At 33.3% G+C, this 26,267-nt stretch overlaps 1 protein-coding gene across 6 annotated transcripts in view; it reads right to left on the bottom strand.

Moving 5' to 3' along the window:
* Nucleotides 1–26,267, bottom strand: part of SCAF11 (SR-related CTD associated factor 11) — an 80,347-nt gene that overhangs the window by 25,502 nt on the left and 28,578 nt on the right. For 5 of the 6 annotated variants that reach the window (XM_057556068.1, XM_007179227.2, XM_007179226.2 and 2 more), the window contains exons 4-7: nt 25,685–25,842; nt 16,092–16,169; nt 12,776–12,876; nt 10,786–10,847 (exon numbers count right to left, since the gene is read on the bottom strand). In XM_057556068.1, the coding sequence (XP_057412051.1) occupies nt 10,786–10,847; nt 12,776–12,876; nt 16,092–16,169; nt 25,685–25,842 (399 nt within the window). Of the gene's footprint in view, nt 1–10,785; nt 10,848–12,775; nt 12,877–16,091; nt 16,170–20,252; nt 20,423–25,684; nt 25,843–26,267 lie in introns of those variants that run through there. The other variant, XM_057556069.1, reaches the window with a different exon arrangement.

The following is a 26,267-nucleotide window of genomic DNA, read 5'->3' as shown; positions in this document are numbered from 1 at the left end:
ATTTGATAGGGATTGCACTGAATCTGTAGATTGCTTTGGGTAGTATAGTCATTTTCACAATGTTGATTCTTCCAATCCAAGAACATGGTATATCTCCATCTGTTGGTATCATCTTTAATTTCTTTCATCAGTGTCTTATGGTTTTCTGCATACAGGTCTTTTGTCTCCCTAGGTAGGTTTATTCCTAGGTATTTTATTCTTTATGTTGCAATGGTAAATGGGAGTGTTTCCATAATTTCTCTTTCAGCTCTTTCATCATCAGTGTATAGGAATGCAAGCGATTTCTGTGCGTTAATTTTGTATCCTGCAACTTTACCATATTCATTAATTAGCTCTAGCAGTTTTCTGGTGGCAGTTTTAGGATTCTCTATGTATAGTATCATGTCATCCGCAAACAGTGACAGTTTTACTTCTTCTTTTCCAATTTGTATTCCTTTTATTTCTTTTTCTTCTCTGATTGCCGTGGCTAGCACTTCCAGAACTATGTTGAATAATAGTTGTGAGAGTGGACATCCTTGTCTCGTTCCTGATCTTAGAGGAAATGCTTTCAGTTTTTCACTGTTGAGAATGATGTTTGCTGTGGGTTTGTCATATATGGCCTTTATTATGTTGAGGTAGGTTCCCTCTATGCCCACTTTCTCAAGAGTTTTTATCATAAATGGGTGTTGAATTTCGTCAAAAGCATTTTCTGCATCTATTGAGATGATCATATGGTTTTTATTCTTCAATTTGTTAATATGGTGTATCACATTGATTGATTTGCGTATATTGAAGAATCCTTGCATCCCTGGGATAAATCCCACTTGATCGTGGTATATGATCCTTTTAATGTGTTGTTGGATTCTGTTTGCTAGTATTTTGTTGAGGATTTTTGCCTCTATATTCATCAGTGATATTGGTCTGTAATTTTCTTTTTTTGTAGTGTCTTTGTCTGGTTTTGGTATCAGGGTGATGGTGGCCTCATAGAATGAGTTTGGGAGTGTTCCTTCCTCTGCAATTTTTTGGAAGAGTTTGAAAAGGATGGGTGTTAGCTCTTCTCTAAATGTTTGATAGAATTCACCTGTGAAGCCATCTGGTCCTGGACTTTTGTTTGTTGGAAGATTTTTAATCACAGTTTCAATTTCATTACTTGTGATTGGTCTGTTCATATTTTCTGTTTCTTCCTGGTTCAGTCTTGGAAGATTATACCTTTCTAAAAATTTGTCCATTTCTTCCAGGTTGTCCATTTTATTGGTATAAAGTTGCCTGTAGTAGTCTCTTAGGATGACTTTATATTTCTGCGGTGTCTGTTGTAACTTCTTTTTCATTTCTGATTTTATTGATTTGAGTCCTCTCCCTCTTTTTCTTGATGAGTCTGGCTAATGGCTTATCAATTTTATCTTCTCAAAGAACCAACTTTTAGTTTTATTGATCTTTGCTATTGTTTTCTTTGTTTCTATTTCATTTATTTCTGCTCTGATCTTTATGATTTCTTTCCTTCTGCTAACTTTGGGTTTTGTTTGTTCTTCTTTCTAGTTTCTTTAGGTGTAAGGTTAGATTGTTTACTTGAGATTTTTCTTGTTTCTTGAGGTAGGCTTGTATAGCTATAAACTTCCCTCTTAGAACTGCTTTTGCTGCATCCCATAGGTTTTCGGTCATCGTGTTTTCATTGTCATTTGTCTCTAGGTATTTTTTGATTTCCTCTTTGATTTCTTCAGTGATCTCTTGGTTATTTAGTAACGTATTGTTTAGCCTCCATGTGTTTGTGTTTTTTACGTTTTTTTCCCTGTAATTCATTTCTAATCTCATAGCGTTGTGGACAAAAAAGATGCTTGATATGATTTCAATTTTCTTAAATTTACTGAGGCTTGATTTGTGACCCAAGATGTGATCTATCCTGCAGAATGTTCCGTGCGCACTTGAGAAGAACGTGTAATCTGCTGTTTTTGGATGGAATGCCCTATATATATCAATTAAATCTATCTGGTCTATTGTGTCATTTAAAGCTTCTGTTTCCTTATTTATTTTCTTTTTGGATGATCTGTCCATTGGTGTAAGTGAGGTGTTAAAGTCCCCCACTATGATTGTGTTACTGTCAATTTCCTCTTTTATAGCTGTTAGCAGTTGCCTTATGTATTGAGGTGCTCCTATGTTGGGTGCATATATATTTATAATTGTTATATCTTCTTCTTAGATTGATCCCTTGATCATTATGAAGTGTCCTTCCTTGTCTCTTGTAACATTCTTTATTTTAAAGTCTATTTTATCTGATATGAGTATAGCTACTCCAGCTTTCTTTTGATTTACATTTGCATGGAATATCTTTTTCCATCCCCTCACTTTCAGTCTGTATGTGTCCCTAGGTCTAAAGTGGGTCTCTTGTAGACAGCATATATATGGGTCTTGTTTTTGTATCCATTCAGCCAGTCTATGTCTTTTGGTTGGGGCATTTAATCCATTCATGTTTAAGGTAATTACCGATATGTATGTTCCTATGACCATTTTCTTAATTTTTGGGGGGTTTGTTTTTGTAGGTCCTTTTCTTCTCTTGTGTTTCCCACTTAGAGAAGTTCCTTTAGCATTTGCTGTAGAGCTGGTTTGGTGGTGCTGAATTCTCTTAGCTTTTGCTTGTCTATAAAGCTTTTGATTTATCCATCAAATCTAAATGAGATCCTTGCCGGGTAGAGTAATCTTGGTTGTAGGTTCTTCCCTTTCATCACTTTAAGTATATCATGCCACTCCCTTCTGGCTTGCAGAGTTTCTGCTGAGAAATCAGCTGTTAACCTTATGGGAGTTCCCTTGTATGTTATTTGTCGTTTTTCCCTTGCTGCTTTCAATAATTTTTCTTTGTCTTTAATTTTTGCCACTTTGATTACTATGTATCTCGGCGTGTTTCTCCTTGGGTTTATCCTGTATGGGACTCTCTGCGCTTCCTGGACTTGGGTGGCTATTTCCTTTCCCATGTTAGGGAAGTTTTCGACTATAATCTCTTCAAATATTTCCCCTGGTCCTTTCTGTCTCTCTTCTCCTTCTGGGACCCCTATAATGCGAATGTTGTTGCGTTTAATGTTGTCCCAGAGGTCTCTTAGGCTTTCTTCATTTCTTTTCATTCTTTTTTCTTTAGTGTGTTCCGCAGCAGTGAATGCCACCATTCTGTCTTCCAGATCACTTATCCGTTCTTCTGCCTCAGTTATTCTGCTATTGATTCCTTCTAGTGTAGTTTTCATTTCAGTTATTGTATTGGTCATCTCTGTTTGTTTGTTCTTTAATTCTTCTAGGTCTTTGTTAATCATTTCTTGCATCTTCTCAATCTTTGCCTCCATTCTTATTCCGAGGTCCTGGATCATCTTCACTATCATTATTCTGAATTCTTTTTCTGGAAGGTTGCCTATCTCCACTTCATTTAGTTGTTTTTCTGGGGTTTTTTCTTGTTCCTTCATCTGGTACATAGCCCTCTGCCTTTTCATGTTGTCTATCTTTCTGTAACTGTGGTTTTTGGTCCACAGGCTGCAGGATTGTAGTTTTTCTTGCTTCTGCTGTCCGCCCTCTGGTGGTTGAGGCTATCTAAGAGGCTTGATTGGAGGCTCTGGTGGTGGGTAGAGCCCTTGAGACTTGTTAGAATCCTAGCACTGCTTTGAAAGTTTCCTTGCCTTCTGTTAAGAAAAAAATACTCTAGGCACATCTTATTTATTTACTATCTCAAACCTGGAAACAGTCATTTATTTCAAGGAGACCTGGTTCTTTTATTAGGAAATGTTATTTGGAGAACACAATCTCTGCGTCAGAGTTGGGTCACAGTGATTTCTTATCACTTAGAAATTTTATTTCGGAATTACTGAAAGAGCTGTTTTTGACCTTGTAGTAGGCTGAAGGTGTCACCCCTGAGACCCCCTACCCCAAAATTCATGTCCACTTGGAACCTCAGATTATGACATTTAGACATACGGTCATGGCATATGCAATTAAAAGTAAGATTGACATGAGATCATACTGGATTAGAGTAGGGACTAAATCCAATGAGTGTGTCCTTATCAGAGACAAACAATGATACAGAGGGAGACACAATAGTAGAGACCATATGAAGACAGAAGCAGAGATTCCAGTGATGCAGCTACAAGCCAAACAATGCCAAGGATTGCCAGGAACCACCAGAAATTAGGGAAAAGGCAAGGAAAGAATCTTCCCTAGACCCTATGGAGGGAGCATGGGTCTGCCAACAGCTTGATTTCAGACTTCTAACCTCTAGAAGAGTGAGGAAATAAGTTTCTGTTGTTTTAAGCCACCAAGTTGTAATGAATTTTTTACAGCAGCCCTAGGAAACTAATATAGACCTAGGTACAGTTTTTAATTGACTAATAAAAGTGAATATATAGGCATAATAAATTGGTTAAGGCATTCATAAAACTTCTTTACATGCAAAATCCAACTTTTTCTAATTACTTTTCAACCCAAGTTTGTTGATGACCATTTTTCACACATCATCCTCTATGCTATCAAGAACAGTGGTGATTTGTGGAGAATACAGTCAATAAATTATGTAATATCTTTGTATGGTGACAGATGGTAAATGGATTTATCATGGTGATCATTTTGAAATGTATAGAAATAGCAAATCATTATGTGTGTACCAGGAACTAACACAGTGTTGTAGGTCAATTATACTTCAAAACAAACAAACAAACTCATAGAAAAAGAGCTCAGACTTGTGGTTACCAGAGATGAAGGGTGAGAGGAGGGGGAATTGATGAAGGTAGTCAAAAGGTGCAGACTTCCAGTTATAGGATAAATAAGTACTAGGGATGTAACATACAACATGATAAATATAATTAACACCACTGTATGTTATACATCAAAGTTGTTAAGAGAGCAAATCCTAAGAGTTCTCATTACAAGGAAACAAATTTTTTTCTATTTCTTTAATGTATCTATATGAGATGATGTTCACTAAACTTACAGTGATAATCATTTCATGATGTATGTAACTCAAAACATTATGCTGTATATCTTAAACTTACACAGTGCTGTATATATCAATTATTATCTCAATAAAACTGGAAGAAAAAAAAAGAACAGTGGTGATTCCTCAGGAAATCCATACAAGAACTAAATCATTGGTGCTGGCCTCTTATATTGGCCTTGCAATTAAGTATGTATTTAATAGAATTAGCCAACTTATGACTTTCTTGGGAATGTTGGTGAATGTGTCTGATGAATTTCCCCCAATTCTCTCTCAGTTAGAGGTCTAGGGGTTAAGAAAATTCCAGGATTATCAATGGATCTTCTCCCAAGTTTCTGCTATCTATTCTCCAGATTTAATGACAGCACTTTGTACGTTCATACAGTCACAGGCAGTGACAACTATGCAGCTGCTTGGTCAACAGTGATCATACGGGATAAATGATAAGATAGAATCCCACTTCAGAGATGCTAGAATGGAGGGGGAAAAAAAAAGGGTTCTCAGAATTGATCAAGTAAGGCATATACTAAATGAGTCATAAAGACAAAAAGAAACACAACCTGAGAAAAAAGAGACAGCTCTAGAATTTTTCTAACAGGTATTTAGTTTCCTATCTTTTTGGAATAACTTTTACCAAGTTTTCCTAAAATGGTTTCACCACATTGTAATCCAGTGAAAAAAAACCTTTAATGGTATCTTTTTGCATAACATTACTCCTTATAAGATAATATGCAGAAATTTTAGCTTTATTGCTCAACTCTCTATGTCAGCCTCAACCTTCCTTTCCAGTCTTATTTCTGATCATGGTCTTTATTAACATTTTTGCCCAAACTCGAGAGTGGGGAAAGAAATGATAACTGGAAGAAACCATCAATTTGACTTAAGCGCCAAACACTAATTCACATATCAACATGAACCAATTACCACTAAATCTAAAGATGAAAAAATCTTTTGCATATAACATGCAAACATCCATATTTTTTCAGCGTATCTCTACTTGGTTGTAGAGTAAGCATCTTACATGTCCAAAAGAGAAATCTTTATTATACCATCCCAAACATTCTATTAGCCTTCCCCATCTCAGTAATTGGCAACTCCATTTTAACAGTTGTTCAGGCCAGGACTTTAGTCTCACCCTTGACTTCTTTACCTCACATCCAATTCATCAGCAAATCCTTTTAATTTCACCTCTGAAATACAACATTTACAGAATTGAGCCACTTCTCACCACTTCCATTAATATCTTCCTGGCCCAACCCACCATCATCTGTGGCCTGGAATAAAGCCACCAAACTAGTCTCTCAGTCCTCCTATGAGGACCTTGCCCTCCTATGAACTATTCTCTCCTTAACAGCCAGAGATCCTTTAATAATATGTCAGTCCATACTATCCCTGAAAATGCCTGCCATTTAGGAGGCCCTAAATGACCTCCCAGCCAATGGCTTAACTCTTCCTCCTCCATCTACGTAACTCAATTGTTCTAGTCATACTGACCTCCGTGCTATTCTCTGAACATACCATGATTGCTCCTGTCTCAAGGCTTTTGCACTTGCTCTTCCCTCTCCTGCAACACTCTAGATACATTTATGGCTTGATCCCTTACTTATTCTAGATTGCTGTTCAAATATAATCTAATCCAAGAGGCTTTCCCTGATGCCTTATATAATCACCTCCAGAATGTCATCATCCTTTGTCCCTTTACCCTACTTTATTCTTCTCTAAAGCACATATAACACCTGTCATATTATACATTTATCTCTTTATTGTCCACAAAAGATACTCTGTTAGCAAGCACTTTGTCTCTTTTGTGCATTACTACAACCCTAAGAGTCCAGAGCTGCTTCAGAGTCTGTTGAATGAATGAGTTCATCTCAATTCCCTTTTGCTCTCCTAGTATGAACTTCTCATACTGAGTATGTGCTGAGTATGGATTTAGAATTTACACCTGAATAATCTTCATTAAACACGATAACTAAATGTAAGCTAACTATTTCATCAGGTACATAATCTATCTCAATGCTGGAATAAAAACTGGCTAAGTAAGATGTATTAAACTCCACAAGTAAAAAGCAACATCACGGAAAAAATCTAAATGGGTAATCAGTAAGTACCCAATACCCTTCAACTCAATCCAGACTTGTTCAGTTAAGACATCTGCTCATAATTACATGATAGGTATTAGTACTCTTGTTCTACCCACTCATAAAGTATAAGGAATATTCTGCCTATCCTAAACCAAACAAATGACTTCCGGCATCTTAACATAAGCAGACATGGCATTAAGCTACAGGCCTTGGATAATGTTAACCTTCTGGCAGGAAATATGTTTTTTAAGAACTATAATTTTAAATTACCTATTCAAAATTTTAAAACTCACAACAAACAAAAGTCCAGGACCAGACGGCTTCTCAGGTGAAGTCTACCAAACACTGAGAGAAGAGTTAACATCTACCCCTCTCAAACTATTCCAAAAAACTGCAGAGGAAATAACGTTTCCAAGGCCAGCAACCCTAATACCAAACCAGACAAAGATATCACAAAAAAAGATAATTAAAGGCCAATATCACTGGTGAACATACACCCAAAAATACTCAACAAAATAATGGCAAACCAAATTCAACAGTATAGTAAAACAATCATATATGCCATGATCAAGTGGGATTTATCTCAGGGATGAAAGAATGGTTCAATATCCACAAATCAATCAATGTGATACTCATTAACAAATTGAAAAATAAAAACCATATAATAATCTCAATAGCTTCAGAAAAGCTTTCAAAAAAAGTTCAACATCCCTTTATGATAAAAACTCAATAAAGTGGGTATAGAGGGACCACACCTCAACATAATAAAGGCCATATATGACAAACCCACAGCGAACATCACACTCAGTGGTGAAATGCTGAAAGCATTTTCCTCTAAGATCAGGAACAAGACAAAGATGCCCACTCTCGCTACTATTATTCAACATAATTTTGGAAGTCCTACCCACAGCAATCAGACAAGAAAAAGAAACAAAAGGCATCCAAATTGGAAAGAAAGAAGGAAAACTGTCACTGTTTGCAGATGACATGATATTATACGTAGAAAATCCTAAAGGCACCACCAAAAATCTACTGGAACTCATCAATGAATTTGGTAAAGTTGCAGGATATAAAATTAATATGCAGAAATCTATTGCACTTCTCTACCCTAACAACAAACTATCAGAAAGACAAATTAAGAAAACAATCCCATTCAAAATCCCATCAAAAAGAATAAAATACCTAGGAATAAATCTAACTAAGGAGGTAAAAGATCTGTACTTGGAAACCTGTAAGACACTGACGAAAGAAACTGAAGACAACACAGATGGAAAGATATATCATGTTCATGGACTGGAAGAATTAATACTGTTAAAATGACCACATTACCCAAGGCAATCTACAGATTCAATGCAATCTCTATCAAAATACCAATGGCATTTTTCACAGAACCAGAACAAATAATTCCAAAATTTGTATGGAAACACAGAAGACACTGAATAGCCAAAACAATCTTGAGAAAGAAGATTAAAGCTAGAGGCATCATATGATCCACCAATTCCATCCCTGGGTATTTATCCGAAGAAAATGAAAGCAGTCATTCAAAAAGATATATGCACCTCCATGTTTATTGTAGCATTATTTAAAATAACCAAGATATGGAAGCAACCTAAGTGCCCATCAATAGATGAATGGATAAAGATGTGAGATACACACACACACACACACACACACACACACACACACACACATTCCACACAATGGAATATTACTCAGCCATGAAAAAGAATAAAGCCCTGACATTTGCAACAACATGCAAGGACCTACAGGGAATTATGCTAAGTGAAACAAGTCAGACAGAGAAAGACAAATACTGTATGATATCACTTATACAAACAAAATCATAGAAAAAAAGATCAGATTTGTGGTTACCAGAGGCAGGTGGTGGGGGAAGGAGGAACTGGATAAAGGAAGTAAAAAGGTACAAACGTCAAGTTATAAGATAAATAAGTACTAGGGATATAATGTACAACATGATAAATATAATTAACACTGCTGTATGTTATTCATTAAAGTTGTTAAGAGAGTAAATCCTAAGAGTTTTCATCACAAGGAAAAAAAATTTTTTTTCTATTTCTTTAATGTTGTATCTATATGAGATGATGAATGTTCACTAAACTTACCATGGTCATCATTTTATGATGTATGTAAGTCAAATCATTATGCTGTACACTTTAAACTTAGTGCTGTATATGTCATACATAATTTATAAATGTAATATACATAAGTTATGCACATAATTTATATACATAATTTATATATATTTATATGCATAATTTATATATGTATATATATTTATATAATTTATATACATAAATTGGAAGGAAAAAAATTAGCTATTCAACTGGCTTACGATATCCACTGAAAACTTGTTTAGTATTTCATATTCTGAATAGTAAAACAAATTCTCAAATCCAAATGAATCGAAGATTCTTATAAATGGCCTTCACTATACTGAAGCACTATAGATTTAAGATTTGCCTATGTTTTTCTCTCTAAAAATAAGTCCAGGCAGGAGATACATACTTAAAGGAAATTACAGTAGTCTTAAAACTAAGATTATCATAGGGAGAGTATGCCAGATTATCTAGAGAAAATCTATAACATCATTTACTCTTCCTTAGCAGTAAATTTTATATCAGATCCTAGAATTACCAAAGGCTATTCATTAAAAAGGATGCTATTCTACAGCAATGACACAGAAAAACAAAGAAGTTTTGATACCTAAAGTTCTTTAACAAAAGAAAAATGCTTATCTAACCATAAAGTCCTTTTAGTGAAATTCCACTTCAATAGTAAATTATCAAAGACAGACATTCATTAATCTGTAAATCTGGGGTTATCTATAACCCTGAGATCATGTTAATTCAAATAAAAAAGCCAATAACAACAACAACCAAACTTGGTATTCAAACGTATAAAAAATGAACTTGATTATCATTTAGTTTTAAGAACAATGAATTCATTAATTCTATCTATAAATAGAAATTAATTATAACCTGGCCTGGAAAATAAATGCTCACTTCTCCCTGCTTACAATTAGCCTATAGTAAGTTGTTCTTTGTAACAAGAATAAACCGCTTGAGCTCCAAAGAGGAGTCACAAAGCACTATAGTGTCATTTTTATCAGGCCCTGCTGCAAAGCTTTCCTGTATTAGAGAACCATACACTAGACAACAACAAGAGACAGGCATATTTAACTGCTCATTTAGATAAATATGTAAGAAATGCTTTACTTCCAAATAAAGTTTCAAAAAAAACTTTAAAAGTGTGGCTCAAAGCCAAACCACCACTTCCTCTGGGAACCATGAATTAACTTCTCACTGTCACAGGCTTCTCTTGTTACTGCTTACAGTTATTGGTCCACAAGGTATTTCATCTCAGTTCCCATAAGGACTTCTGCACTAATGAGTGGAGTAGGACCACAATGTAGGTTGCTAACCAAGTAGTTGGAAAACATCCTTTTCTCCTTTTCCTTCCCAACATACATGCACACACACACACACACACACACACACACACACACACACTCATTCACTCTCCCCTTCCCTCCTTACAGCTGAGCATGAAAACAAAAAGGGCAGGAAACAGTATAAATGACTCCATGAAAGCAATTTATGTAGGACTGAATACAGTGTACAGAGTTCAGTAGAGTTCTGTGCATGACTATTTTCCAAGCCAAAAGATTACTTACAAGAACTTTGGCACAAGCATTAAAGTAAAAAACAAAAAAAGGTAGAACACACAAGTAAAAAAGTCACTTACTGTATATCATCTTCAAGTCATAAAGTTTTGCACTTAATAGATCTTCTCTTTTGACTTTTTTTCTGTAAACACCAATAAAGAGATGAAATAAGAGAAAACTGTTACTTTGCTCATTTATTTTCAATCCACTGCCCACCAAATTGAAAGTATTATGCACTGAGTTTTAAATTTTAGCAAAGAAAGCATGATTAGTTGGACTCCCCACTTAGTTGCCACTCCAATGACTGCAATGGAGATTCACTAACAAGAAACAAAACACTCTTGCAATCCCTTTCCCTGGAACTGGGAGAAAGTATCAGAAAGAGGAGTTTTACAGCTTTAGAAGGGAGAGGCAACACTGAATGGCATATTTTCTAAGTGCAGGAAATGAGGCATATGCCTTATAAACATAAGATTGAATGAGAGGAATTCTAAAAACATCCGAAAGACTCCCAAAAAAATGTATGGTAAAAATCTCATAGCTGACAGATTTTCCACCTTGGAAGAAATCATTAAGGGTATGACTTGGTGAGCAAAAGCAAATTATTATTTTGCATTATTATTTTGCATTACATCCCTATACCATCCCTCTACCACAAGTCCTTGAGAAAAAAGTTAAGCATGTGGACTACCTCAGCTCTGTTAGACCCACTGTATGACCCTATCACAGGTCATACAATGATGAGCACTGCACTCTCAGCACGAGCCAAGAGAATTGGGTAATTCTGAAAAAATGTCTATCTATGACATTGTCACAGCCAAGAATAGGAGGTGAATCAATAATGAAGCTAGGAAAAGGTATTTCTTCACTATGCCTGGGGAAAATGTGTTATTTACTATATAACCATAAATGGAAGACTCAAAGCTGACTCAGATATAATTAAAAGAAACTGTAAATAAAATTTGCTCTACTGCAGTTATTAACTGGCTTTATGGGTGGGCTCTTGAACTGAGTGTTCCAAGAATCCCTTAAAATCTAAAAACTTCTGTCTCTAAATCTGTTTTCGGATAGTAGTTGTCTATAGTTTTCTTCAGATTACCAAAGAAGTCTATAACTTCCCAAAAGTCTATAACTTCTAAAGAGCTACAGGGTTCTAAATTAGTGGCATGATTCAATAAATCTCAAGGAATATTGTTAACTGTTTTGGTAACTAATATATTTACTCTCTTAAGATATTAGTATTCTGATGAAATGTACTAATGAATCATAGATTTAATTATGACTTTGACAACTTCTGGACAGCTCTGAATATACTTCAGATCAAAAAGGGCTTCAATTTTAAATGTACTGTAACAAGTTATTTTAAGTATTAATAATAAATGAATTTCCAGTATACTACTAATTCAATTTAATTCAAAAATATGCTAATACCTGTTAAACCTGCATACTAAGTATTTCTAGGCAATTATGTTTTAACAATAGCAGTTAAAGAAACAAATCCAAACATGTTTAAAAATTTTTTTCAACAATAAACATTTGTTATAGTAGTAGCAAGTGTCTGCTATAACACAGAGAAACAAAATGAGAAAGATAATAAGTAGTTTCAATTACAACTGTCTCATGAAGAATGTTGTACTATATCTTTAGTTACTTTCTACTTTCTGTCCATAAATACTAGAGCAGTTACTCAAAATGGGGGCTGTGCACCAATGCTTATCCATATTGGTTTGTGATATGTACAAAAATGCGTAAGCATTCAGAAAATTTTACAGAAATTTTACACTGTTGTAACTTTTATTGTACAAAAATATCGATCTAAAACAAATTAGGAAAAAACTAAAAAAAAACTAATTCATCAAAGATAGAGGTCAAATAAATTATATTCTCAGATTTCAGCTGGTCCTTCCTTAACTTATCAAGGGTGTACTTTAAAAGAAGTAATTAAATACATTTAAACCTCACCTCAAATTAAATACAAAAAACCTCATTTTTTTAAGTACTTTTTTTTTTTTTACTAGCTATCTTCTGGTTCTACACAGTTGGATTCCACTTCTGAAGTTCATCACTAACCTCATACAGCTTTTAGAATTTTCCTGACAGGACAGCTGTTTCTTAAAAGAGCTTTCATTTTTCTTGTCATTTGTTTCTCTCAACTGTCTTTTTATGTGAACCTGTGAGAAAAAGCAAAATCACCTATTCAGACTGATAATCTGGCATTACAAATGATAACCTACACATTTCCCTTGAAAGGACAAAAAATTAAAGAAACAAAATTGTCTGAATGAACGTGCAGCCCAAATACATATGCTTATTAATTCAAGCATGCTAAACTATAAACTTAGTATGTGTGCTAAGCTCTGGGGAAACATAACAGTAAGAGAGGGGCATGTAAATAGATTAAGTGCTCATAACTATAAACACAGATCTCTGTATACATGTAGAACTGACTTTGAGGATATCAGAGAAGACTTTAATGAGTAGATGATTTATGAGTCGGTCTTCAAGAATGAGTAGGAATCTGTATAAGGAAAAAAATATTCTAAATGGAGGGAACACAGTTATAAGAAACAGTGAGAAGCCAATGCAGATGGGGAAGAAAAAATCAGCAGGATATGAAGCTGATACAATGTATTAGGACCAGATTGTAAAGGGCCCTGAATAAGAAAATAATTCTATAGGAATCAGAAGATAGAGTTTTAAAAGCATGTGAATGAGATGATCAAATTTGTTTTCTTTGGCAGTGATATGGAGAATGAACCAGTTAAGGAGAAACTATAAAAGCCAGGAAACTGGAAACAAGTTCTTATAACAGTGTAGATCTATACTGTATGAGACAACAGTCACTAGCCACATACTATTAAGCATGTGAAATGTGGCTGGTTTAAATTGAGATGTACTTGTAAGTGTCAAATATACACCGGATTTCAATGAAAACAACAACAAAAGATAAAATCCTTCAATAAGAATTCTTCTAAAATATTACATGTTGAAATAATACACTAGATATGTTGGATTAAATAAAATACAAAAATTCAATTTAACTGTTTCCTTTTGGTCTTCTAATGTGGCTACTAAAAATTTTATATTATAGCGTGGTTTGTAGTATATTTCTATTGGCAGAACAGGTCTAGATGACAGCATGAGGGCCTACAAAGAGGTAATGAAGCAGGAACAAATTTAAGACATTGTGCAGAAGGAACAGGCAAAAATAAGACAAAGAGAAAAAAATGGAAAACTCCCAGATGTTTTTGATCTGGGTGACTGGATTATGGTACCATACAACTGGGGTTGGGGGACGTGGCAGGGAATGAGATGAGTTTGGGGTCTGTTAATATTTTGATTCCTTTGGTATTCTAGATGGAGATGTCCAACAAGTGGTTGAAAATATAAGCAACTATATATGACCCATTCGAGTTTAATTGTAAAGGGAAAAGGATAATAAAGATTCAAAAGAAGTAAAAGGGCAAAGGAAGATATTAAGAATATATGGATAATATCACACATAGAATTACCATATGACCCAGCAATCCCACTACTGGGCGTATACCCAGAGAAAACCATAATTCAAAAAGACACATGCACTCCAATGTTCACTGCAGCACTATTTACAATAGCCAGGTCATGGAAGCAACCTAAATGCCCATCGACAGACAAATGGATAAAGAAGATGTGGTACATGCATACAATGGAATATTACTCAGCCATAAAAAGGAACGAAACTGGGTCATTTGTAGAGACGTGGATGCATCTAGAGACTGTCATACAGAGTGAAGTAAGTCAGAAAGAGAAAAACAAATATCGTGTATTAACGCATACATGTGGAACCTAGAAAAATGGTACAGATGTACCGGTTTGCAGCACAGAAATTGAGACACAGATGCAGAGAACAAACGTATGGACACCAAGGGGGGAAAGCGGCAGGGGTGGGGTGGTTGGGAGGTGGGGTGTGGTGTGGTGTGATGAATTGGGAGATTGGGATTGACAGGTATACACTGATGTGTATAAAATGGATGACTAACAAGAAGCTGCTGTATAAAAAAATAAAATAAAATTCAAAAATTCAAGAAAAAAAAGAATATATGGATAATATCACACATAATAAGAAATACCTTTTAAGTTTGACAAAATTAGATTAACACTCCCCCAAACTTTTAATTTAAGTAACACTCAAACCCTATTAAATAAAACATAAATTTTTATTCCAAGCAACACAACAAAATTCACATGAAGCAACAGAACAAAATTTTACAGAAGAATATCTTTGGAAGCTAGTTCACGCTAAAGAATCTTCAGCAACGTAATATATACAGTCTGGAAAAACAGAACATGTCTTTCAGAGAAAGTGTTGCTTTAATTTTGATTATACTATCATACACATATATAATGTTTTATCTTTTCTCCAAGATATACACTAATTTGCATAGATGTCCAGAGTTACACAATTACAACATGCAGTATCTTTTACATACGTCATTTTATTTGAATTGCAATCTCATTTGTACCTTATGTCACTGAGACTTATCTGGAAAAAATATATCAAAACAAATTATAAACACCTACACTGAGAACATCTAATGCTTAAATAGTTTTATGTTGCTTACATGCCCCTTCCTATTCACAAAGATAGCAACCAAAGTGTTGGTGCTACTTGGGAAGTTTGTTTTTCCCATCAATGGCATCATATATGTATATATTGAGTTTTCTCATTTTTAACTGTATACCATTCCTGACTTACTAATGAGAACCTCAAGAAATCTTTCTTACACATTTCACTTTACGTAAATTACTACTTACTCTCTTTTCCTCTTTTCACTTTTTATTCATTAACTCAGGAATATGTTCCTATTTCTTTCTTCTTCTTTTATTTGTAAGCCAAAAATAAATGTGAATACAAATCATAATCATGGTTCATAATCATAAGTAACATCAGCATGGTATGTGAATCTCAAGAATGTGATTAGGATTAAGCATTACAATAAAATTGTACATAACAAAAGAAGTCATCTGCCCATGACAACCCTGAAACCATGAGAAGTCCCTCTCAAGATCTTCACAAACCCCCTTATTCTTCTCCAATTAAACTCAGTTTCCTTCAAACACCAGAATTTAAGAACAAAGACACTCTTTTATAATTAATTTTATTTGTTTAATCTTCTCAATATTATGTTTTTCATGAAAACATAATTTTCAGGTACTCTGGACTTAAGTTTTTGTGGGGGTTTGTCTTTGAATCTAATATTCCATTCAAACATTTTTTCAATGGAAATTAAACACATTAAACTTAAAGTTGAACAATTCACAAATATACTCAAACTGGAAATTTAAAGCAAAATCATCTCAATTAAGTTTAAACAGTTTGTTTTACAAAATAAAATCTAAACCTTACCTTAACACAACTTTCCAATGCACTGAATTTAAACACCGCCTGAAAAGGTTTCCGGTCAATAGGACATGAAGCCAGTGTCTGAAAAATGATGAATGAATTATAACTTTACGAATGTCTCTTTAAAACAGATCAAAATTAAACTATAACAAACGCATTTATGGTAAGTTTTTCACCAGAAGAGGAAATAATAGAAAAATAATTTTTTCTTCTTTCAAAGATAAAGATGAAATACTTTCCACCTGTTTCACTCCACAAAGTAATAAATACCATAATTTTTAAAATTCATTCAAACGTTTACTGAGCACCTACTGTATGCTAAATAAGTGGAATACAACGATGAACACACAGATAAGATCTTTGTTATCAAGATAATACCTATTAAGACTTGCTGCACAGTTGAGTACTACAGCTATAATGAAAGGAAAGCTGGGATGAAATCATTAGCTCTCTGATCCAAAGCACTTGAGTAACTCTAAATAAGCTGTAAAAGGAATGGCTTGGACAGGTCCCTTATAGATTTTAATATTCTATGACAATATTTTCCCCCAAAATAATTTGGAATAGGCAGTTGTACCAGCAATTTTAAAAAAATTGTAGATATGAAGAAAAGGAAGGATTCCTCCGCTGCTCCCTCAGCCATGTAGATGCCCTCTCCAGAAGTAGTTTCTTATGTATCCTTTTGGACATACCCAATGTTTATGCATAATGTGTATCTTTTAAATATAAAATATAATTCAGATGCTGAACTGAATCTTGTTTTTCTCTTAATTATGTATTTCAAATTGGTTCATATTACTACTTCAGAGCTGTCCCATTCTCAACAGCATGGTATGTCATATAGTTTTAATTTACATTTCCTTTTATATGAGTAAGGTTGAAAATATTTCGATACTTAAGGGCTCTTCAAAGTTCCTTTTCTTTAAACTGTCTATTCATGCCTTTTGCCTAACTTTTTTTATTAGGTTGCTGGTCTTTTTCAAACTGAACTGTAGGCTTTCTTTATAAATTAAGAAAAATTGTCCTTTGTTCACTCTGTAATTCTAAATCATCTTTATCTTGACATAAATATATTTCCTGTACTTTCAAAATTAACATGCATCAACTATAATTGAGTTTCTCTGATAATACTATTAAATGTTTGTATAGGAATAGGCTTATATTATTTAAATAATTTAAGATAAAGTATGTTGTCTTCTAGGGTAAAAGGGAAGATTCTGTAGCCTAAGAAGAAATACTGAAAGGTGATATTTTAATACCTATGGTTATAAAAGTAAAACAGGATTCTAGCAATTTAATAGCAATAGTCTAATAGATAAGATATTAATGAAGTTTTGATAAATTATCCTACATTCCCTAGTGGAAAAATGTGATATTTGCTTTTCTGGACTTTGGCACATATCAAGATATGCTTTAAACAAGCACAAGTACAACAGACTGTGTGTGGCCCTCAATCATATAATACATTTTCACAAAGCTTGTGAGTCACATTGGAAGCAGCCAAAATATAAATCGAGTTACTTTTTACTACTCTGCTAAAAAGTGATTTTTCTTTTCTTAAAGTAGGTAGGGCTTGATAAAATGCTTTACACCATATCTGAATTAGGAAATTTGACTTTCCTGACTATATTAAACCAATTCAGACTGGTAGAACCCAGCTCAGCTTACTTCCAAGTACTATGCATTTAGGATGCTAGTACTTTCCCTACAGAAAATTTGACCTTAAAAAGCTTTGCTACAAGTAGCAACAAAGCTGTCCACAGCTTTTTAATAATGCATTACAAATAGCAATTCTAGTTCAAAGAACTCAACATCATAACTATGTGACTGTTGTTTATATTACCATTTACTGCATGAAATTTCTTAGACTAGAGGTTATATTAACACATTTATAATTCAAAAGAATACTTTAAAGTGGAAACTTTCAAGTATTTATTTTTACTAAAGTTTCAAAATATATTTGTATTTCTATTTTAAAGGTAAATTTAGATAAAATTCATTAAAAAGATAAAACAGGGACTTCCCTGGCAGTCCAGTGGTTAAGACTTCACCTTCCAATACAGGGGGTACAGGTTTGATCCCTGGTCAGGGAGCTAAGATCCCATATGCCTCGGCCATAAAACCAAAACAGAAGCAATATTGTAACAAATTCAATAAAGACTTTAAAAATGGTCCACATAAAAAAAAAAATCTTAAAAAAAAAAAAGATAAAACAATAATAAAATTTGTTTCCTTCAATGTTTTTTAAAAAAACTATTAAGACATGTGTAAGGGCTCTGGATTTACTGTCTATTTTTATATCTTGTCCTGTGTATAACCTTGAGCAAATTACATAGCCTTTCTTTGTCTCATTTGTGAAAATGGGGATAATAATAATCTGAGGTTTTCACAGTAATTAATGGCATACACTAAGTACTGTGTAAAGTCTTCTAAACATTAACTAGCTTTACAGCACTAACAATAAAAAAGCTTGGTTCACTAACAAAAAGATAACTCACAATATGATGTACATATACATGTGAGAGACTGAATTCTTAGTGATTTTTTTTGTTGGAATTTTCAAAGTTCATGACATATATGGAAATTAAAGTATTCCATTTTTTAATATCTATTTCAAGTTGTAACGCAAAGATCCAAAGAAAGCCACTGTGTTAAAGAAATTTATTCTATATCAGATGCATTGAATCTTTCAAAAACTCTGAAATTACACAATCCCATTTTCTTCTTTATTAAATTTCCTCTGTTGACATCAGCTAAATGGCACTCTTCCCTTTACCATGTTCAAACTGACAAGAATTTTAACCTGAGCCATTCCATTTTCATCTGTTACAGGTATTAGGGTTCTGAGTAAGATTTTGGTTTTGTTCTTTTTTCCTTAACTGTAATTGCCATGGATTTGTCTAAGGTTTCATGTGGAGGAAGGGTTACACTGCTATTTCAAAAACAAAAAGAAAGAAAACAGAAATAAAAAATAGTAGTCGGAAAACTACTGCTATCTATTATGATAATCTGTATATACTTACATTTCCTAAAAATAATCTAGTTAACACTAGAAAATAAGTTAATAGATTTTCTTTGGCTCAGGTTTACTGTCAGAAAACTTTCTTAAAAGCAGGTTATCCTCCTCAGATTAAAAAAAAAGCATAGGTCAGAAAATAAGCTACCTATAGTAGACAAAATATCTTTCCTATGGCTACTGAGAAATGATGACATCCATTTCTGACCTTAAAACAGTTTAGCAAAGCATTTCAAAGGGGAAACAGAAAAGAAATTCAGTTATCCTGAGTTAAGTCTTCACAGCACACCTCAATAAATTAAGAGTGACTAAAGAAGAACTTAATGAAAAAGAAATCAAAACAGATTTAAAAACTAAGTGGATCTTTAATTTTTTGCTAATGTATAATGTAAGAAAAATATAAGGCTACTTTACATTAGCATATTAGCCGAAGTTCAAAGACACCGTCATCAATAGGTACTAAAGCATAAAATTATACATCACATGATGATCAAACGGCTTTAATAGGAAAGTTTAAAAAAAAAGGTTTTAAAAAATGGTTTGCATTGACCTAATTTTAAAGCATTCCTAAGGAATCTTCATCCTTATAATCCAGCAGATATCCATTCAGAAAATCTCAAAAATATTTTAATCTTAGTTTCCAGAGTTTGTGTCACTAAAATAACTAGTTTTTAAGTTGTGTGGTTTAAAAAATTCACATTTAAAACTAATGTTTAAAAATTTTAGCTAATATACTTAATTCTTCTTTAAAATATATTTTTAGTTTGAAAGAAAATTATCCCAAATTTTATTTTCCTTGTATACAACAAAAATAAATACCCCTTGGTTATTCACCATTTTGAGTTCTTATATACAACAAAAATACCCTTCAATTATTCACCTATTTAAATTGACAATGACTTTTATTTCAATAATTTTTCAAGTATCTAATTTAATTAGTTTCATAGTCAAAGTAATCCAATATCATCATTCAACTTTGTGATACAGCTACAAAATTAACAGAATTTGATCACTACTTTACAATGTAATGTGTATTAAAAAACAGAGCATTCATTTTACTGTGAATGCTCTGTACTGAGGTTATATCAGTTAAGGAGGCAATTTCGATAGAAAAAAATAATCTTCCTAATGATTTCAGTAAAACATACCCTAGTATTCTGAAGCGTTGTAAATTCCCAGCTCAGATAAACCCATATTTAAATGTAAGAACAGGAAACCTTCCTTATTTGGGAATTCAGGATTCTTGATTTCTAATATTTCTTGCTTCCTGCTGGCTGCTCTATCCTCAATCACAAAGGCTGCCTACCGATAGCCCCTCCTAGAGAGAGAGAAGCAAGTGTTAAAGGTAAGTGCTTAAAGACTAAATCTCAGTACGTATGTTTTAGGTAGGTTTGTCTGTTCATGGGAATCTCTAGAACATTTATCTCTCTTACTAATAAATAGAGCACATTATATAAAACTGCAGTTCAAAATCAAAGATGATTTAAGAATGCATACCATTAGAGGTTGCTGCTTATTTTAAAGCCATTCACTAGGACCTATCCTTTCTTCTTGATCGTCCCAAGATACCTAGTCTGCACCTCTAAAGAAGTGCTCACCTGTAGTTGGCCTACATGTACACTATCACATTTAACCAGTTCTTTCAAGACAGTCCTATCACATTTAACCAGTTCTTTCAAGACAGCTTTCAGGAATGTATCCCTACAGGGCAAACAGCTTTCAGTAATAAAATTAACAGCAAGAAAACTTTTTATCCAACTACTCAAAAGGAACTCTTTCATATTCTTAAAAATATATTACAACAGTTGGGTAGAATTACTTTTAACTTTTCTTTTCTTTTGACATTTAATAGTTAAGACTTTCGTTTTCTAGCATAAAAACAGAAAATCCCATAAACTATCTGTATAAATCACTTTACAAATTCTGACATTTAAAATTAGACTATACAGAAATACACATTAATTTACCCAACTGGTAAAAATAGAATATTAAATGAGAACCTATTACATATATGTTTTAGGTAATGAGCATTAGCAATATAAAAATATCCTTTGCTCTACCAAAGGTTTTACCAAAGGATTAATACAGAGTGAAAACAACTAGGAATTTGGAATAATTAATCACAAATTCAAGTTCTGGAGGAGTCAGAACTAGCAACCTCTCTAATCTACTTTAAGGATGAAGATAGACAGCTCTGAATCGCCTATCGCACAAGTTGTAATAATTAAATGAATTAATGGATTTGACAATGCTTTATAGATTATAAAGGTAAGGACTAACAGTAGTGCTCCAAAGATATGCTTACATTATCATTCACAGAGAAGTACGTAACAGAGAGGTTTGGTTCAGTTCAGGAATAAAGAAAAAATTAACATCTTAGAAAAAACTGTTGGGCAAATCCAGGCAATAAAACTTTGCTGAATTATGTTACCAAACAATAATCTAACCACTAGAATGATGTATAAATGTCCACTCACTGCGTAAGGGAACACCTGTACATAAAACACATCAGTAGTCAAGACATAAGTCAACGAGTTACACTTGATTTTGGGCGTGTGCACTATTAATCCAAAACACACTCCTCACCTGTCTGCACTGAGCACTGCTGTCTGCCTTCTTCAAGAACCGTACACCACCACAGTAAGACTCTCTTCATTTCTAGTCTCATGAGAGAAAACATGCCTTTGCCAACTGTGCAATTTTGATTTCATTAACCTTACTTTCTCAAACTGAAGCTGTCAGCATTTGGTATAAAATGGAGGACTGGGAGAAATAAGTTGAGGGAGGATAATTTGCTTATAGTAGGAAAGTTAATCACATTAAAAAAATTACTTAAAAAATAAGGGAAATATTTACATTACTTAAAAGAGAAAAGAATCCCAGTGAATATCAAAAACCTCCTAATCACATATATTGCATGTTCCTTTAAACAGAGTAAAAACTCTTAACCAGTTCAAATGTGAAATGTTTCCAAGTCCTCAAACTTTAACCCTTTTAAGGGTCAAAACTGTAACCACTTCTTGGCAACCTGCCAAATCATAAATCTTATTTTCTTAAGGGGTGTGTGTGTGTGTGTGTGTGTGTGTGTGTGTGTGTGTGTGTGTAGGTTACCCTATTGTCTACTGAGGATCATAATTATTATTGGCTGTCAATGCTATGGCCATGTGTCAAACTTCCCTAGCCTTCACCTTTCTAATTATCTACTTTAAAATGTACAAACTCAGACAATCAAGATTAAACTTATATGTAAACTAAATGCCCTCAATATGTTTAGACTGTATTTTTGCTCACAGTACGGATAAAATATTAACTTTCTAAGTGGCTGATAAACTTTAGTGTATTGGTTCTATACATATTTCATCAGGTTAAAGGCCTTCTTTAGTTCCAGATTCTCAGTCCTAATACTGATGCTTTAAATTAACAAGAACTTCAACTTTCCTAAGTGTCAATTACTGTGTCTTTGTTTAGATCAATATTTTATTTCTACATCATCATTTTTATTTTATAAACCAACAGGCTTACCATCTGTGAGTTTCTTGAAACTAAACACAGAATGGACATGTTTAATTTCAATTTGTTCTAGTGTCCCTAATGGGAGGCAATTAGGCTATGGGCCATGAAGACCACCAGCTTCCATTATTCTGAATCTTTCTGCTCTAGGTAAGTAGATTCTATGAAATATCTAGAGACTAAATTCAGTTACTTAATTAGTCCTTACATGGCTTTTGTTTTAAATAACCAAAGAACCAAAATTTTAGAACTTGAAGAGACTGAAACTGATTGTGACTCTGGATATAGATATTTTAAGAACATGAGAAATTTCAGGAATGTGTCCAAAATAAATATACTAGACTATTATATACTTTAACTTTACTTGTTTCTTATGGAGAATTTCTTCAATGCCTAAAATATTAAGGTGAAAGTAAATAAATGAGTCCTTCTTCTTGGTTCTTGATACCTATTCTGAATCAAATTTTAATAAACCTTGAGAATAAATCTCAGATAGCTCAGCAGAATTTCTGAAAGACACATAGACTAGGAAGGTGATTCTGAATACATTTTGTACTTTTTTCTTATTATGTAGATTTCCAACCACTGTAAATTTCACTTTTGATTTCTAACTCCTTACTAAAAGTGAACATTAGTAAAATTTAAAACTATGGATCAATTTTTAAAAATTATTTTAATTTCAGGCTCTTGAAGTATTTAGAAACAAATTAAGAGTTCAGGATCGTTGCCTTGAATTTCAAATAAACATTAACATAGTAATTTAAATGAAAGAATACAAAAGAAAGCCTTAGCACAAGGCCCGGGGAGTTAGCAGAGTCTGAATACAGACGCTTATTCCTAATCCTGAAATCCAAAGTAAACTACATGCCTCTTTTTCAAGACAGAAGGAGGTTGAGGGAAATGAGAAGAGAGATCTTAATAACTAATGGCCATGAGTAAAAACACCAGTGAATATGGAATCTGCTTCTATTTGTCAAAGCACTTATATACTTCAAAACATATCTAATTTTTATCATACCAATAAAAGATTCAAACTGAAAATTTAGTTCAAAGCCTAAGTGATTTTGTTAACCAGTAATCATTTATTATTTACAATGAACATTTTATTAGTAGATTGTGCCCTTGTTACTGCTCAACTTAATGGTTTATTTAACTGAGGTCTGCTATCCCCACTAGGGACAATGAAATAATTCAGAATATTCTGTTTATTCTCTGCTTTCAAGGTTAACTAGTTTTGTTTAAACAATACCTCAACTCCCCCACTGCCCATCACAATTTATGGTAGTACAGCCAATAAGTACTTTCTTTTAGAAGCAATTTGGCTTCAACAAAATGTTTATATCCAAAGGAGTAACACAAAAGAAGAAAAATATTACATGCAAGAAAAGTGTTGACTGCAATACTATGTATGTTATCAAGTATTTTTAACTTAAAAATATTCAACAATAGTTAAAAACATAAACAAGTTTAGCACTATCTAGTGGAGTTGAATATGTACATAGTCTACAATCACTTCTAGATACTTACCCTAGAGAAACCTGAACTTGTACACCATGATAAAGCTAATGGTTGTATCAAAGATGCATGTAGTGTAATGAAGGATGATGAATCAAGCCTATTTTACACATTCTAATCCTCAGAGAAAAACACATACTCAAATCATGGTTGTTGAATCTCCCAATTACATGGTCACTGAATGCAATCTCACAAAAAGCCATCCAGTGATTCTCTATTGGAAGCAAAATCTCCTCTATTTTTAAGATATCTAATCACAAAGCAAACCACAGTGCACTAAATTCAACACAGATGAAATCATTAGTTGGGTGGCAGAGAAAAATATGCATTCTTATTTCATTAGTCAATGCTCCTGCAAACACACAGAGATTTACAATTATATTAAATAATTAAATTAAACTCAAAATATTTTTTCCCAGAATACATTTTCACCTATCCTTAGTCCTTTCTTGCCAAAAACCAGTTTAGACTTTATCTAATTAGAACTGTTTCCAAGTATACTATTATGAACTCAATTGGTATAACAAATCTTTTTCTTCCTCCTCCCAGAACTTGGCCATAGAGTCAGTATACAGTTCTGTTCTCTTTTTCACACTATTAATGAAATATAAGTAAGACATGGAACTTTGAAACCCCAGTTATGTAACAGACAATTAATTCCAACGTGCATAAGGACAACAAAGAATTTGAATGCAGCTAATGTTAAAAACATTTTTAAGATTTATCTCCTTTACTAATTTTTACACACTGACAAATTACTAACTCAGAAAATATAGCATGATCAGTATGATAAATTTTTATTTCACAATTTCTAACAATGGGGCTTATAATGAATATTCAATATACAGTATACCATGACCCACTTGGCCCAAACTGAATCAACACAATACATTAAAAGTCCCAAATTTTCCTGTTTCTTAATCATTAACTACCTATGAAGAACCTCAATAATATCTCTAACTTTGAAATTAGTTCAAAATAAATGAAACACAGGAACTAGAAAATGCAGTTGTAAATTTATTTCTGTCTCTTAAGCTATGAGACCTTGGCCAAGTTATAGAACACAAAATCCAAGTTTCCACATCTGTAAAATCGAAAGACACTGTTATATCTGTTCTGGTTATCCCACAGGCTGATATAAGGAAGAAATTTAATAATCTATGTAAAAATTCTCTGAAAAATATAAAACACAAAGCAGAGAGAAGGTGTTATTATTAGTAGTAAATAGATATAATCACAAGAGAGTCAAGTACACTGAAGATGAATTACTGCATTTCTACCAGAAAAAAGTACTTAATCTGTTATTCCCATGGTTTTTTTTTTAATGGTATACATTTAAAATTTTTTAATCATAAAAGAACAAAAAGCTGAATATAAAAAATTTAGAAGGGAATATACTAACAAAATTTGAGCAATACAGAGATGTTTGTCCTAAGTGGAGGAAAACACATTACTGTGAAATAATTTATGAAAGGCAGTATCAAGTCTTTAGACTAGGTGGAATGAAATCATGCTAGGGAACTAAAATACAATAACATTTAATACTTAGACTCACCTCTGCCCATTTAAGAATACAGGTCAAGCAGAAGACATGATTACAGCTTTCTGGAAAACCAATTTCCTTCTCTAACAGGCAACTGAGACATATTGGACATCTATCAGCTTCACTGTACAACAGACCAGTGGTAGCAGTATTATCTTTGTTTTCTTCACCTATAAAGTAAAGCAACGATATATGCTTTCAATTTTTCCAGACCAAATGACTTATGTTTGTGGTAGTACGATGGACTAGATACTCTAAAAGGCCCTCCTTCTACAAAGTAATTAGATCTTAGATACACTATAAGAAACAAACTCCTTGAGCACAATACCCCCAACATTTACTGATTTATAATTTAAGGGAGAAGTGAAAAGAATTTTTCATGAATTAATTTTAAAATAGATAATAATCACATAGTTCAAATATTTAATAGTAAAAAAAGGTTATAGTGACAAATCTCCCAAGCAAATCTACTCCCATCTATCCAGTTCCACCCAATGCAACAAGTAACAACTGTTGTTTGTTTTGTGTTCTTCCAGAGACAAGACAGAATGCACAGACAAGCAAATCCTAATATATATTCTTTCAAACCTCCTTC

The sequence above is a fragment of the Balaenoptera acutorostrata genome, chromosome 11 (assembly GCF_949987535.1).
Source record: "Balaenoptera acutorostrata chromosome 11, mBalAcu1.1, whole genome shotgun sequence".
NCBI classification, from domain to species: domain Eukaryota; kingdom Metazoa; phylum Chordata; class Mammalia; order Artiodactyla; family Balaenopteridae; genus Balaenoptera; species Balaenoptera acutorostrata.
This window is presented reverse-complemented; position numbering and strand designations above follow the sequence as displayed.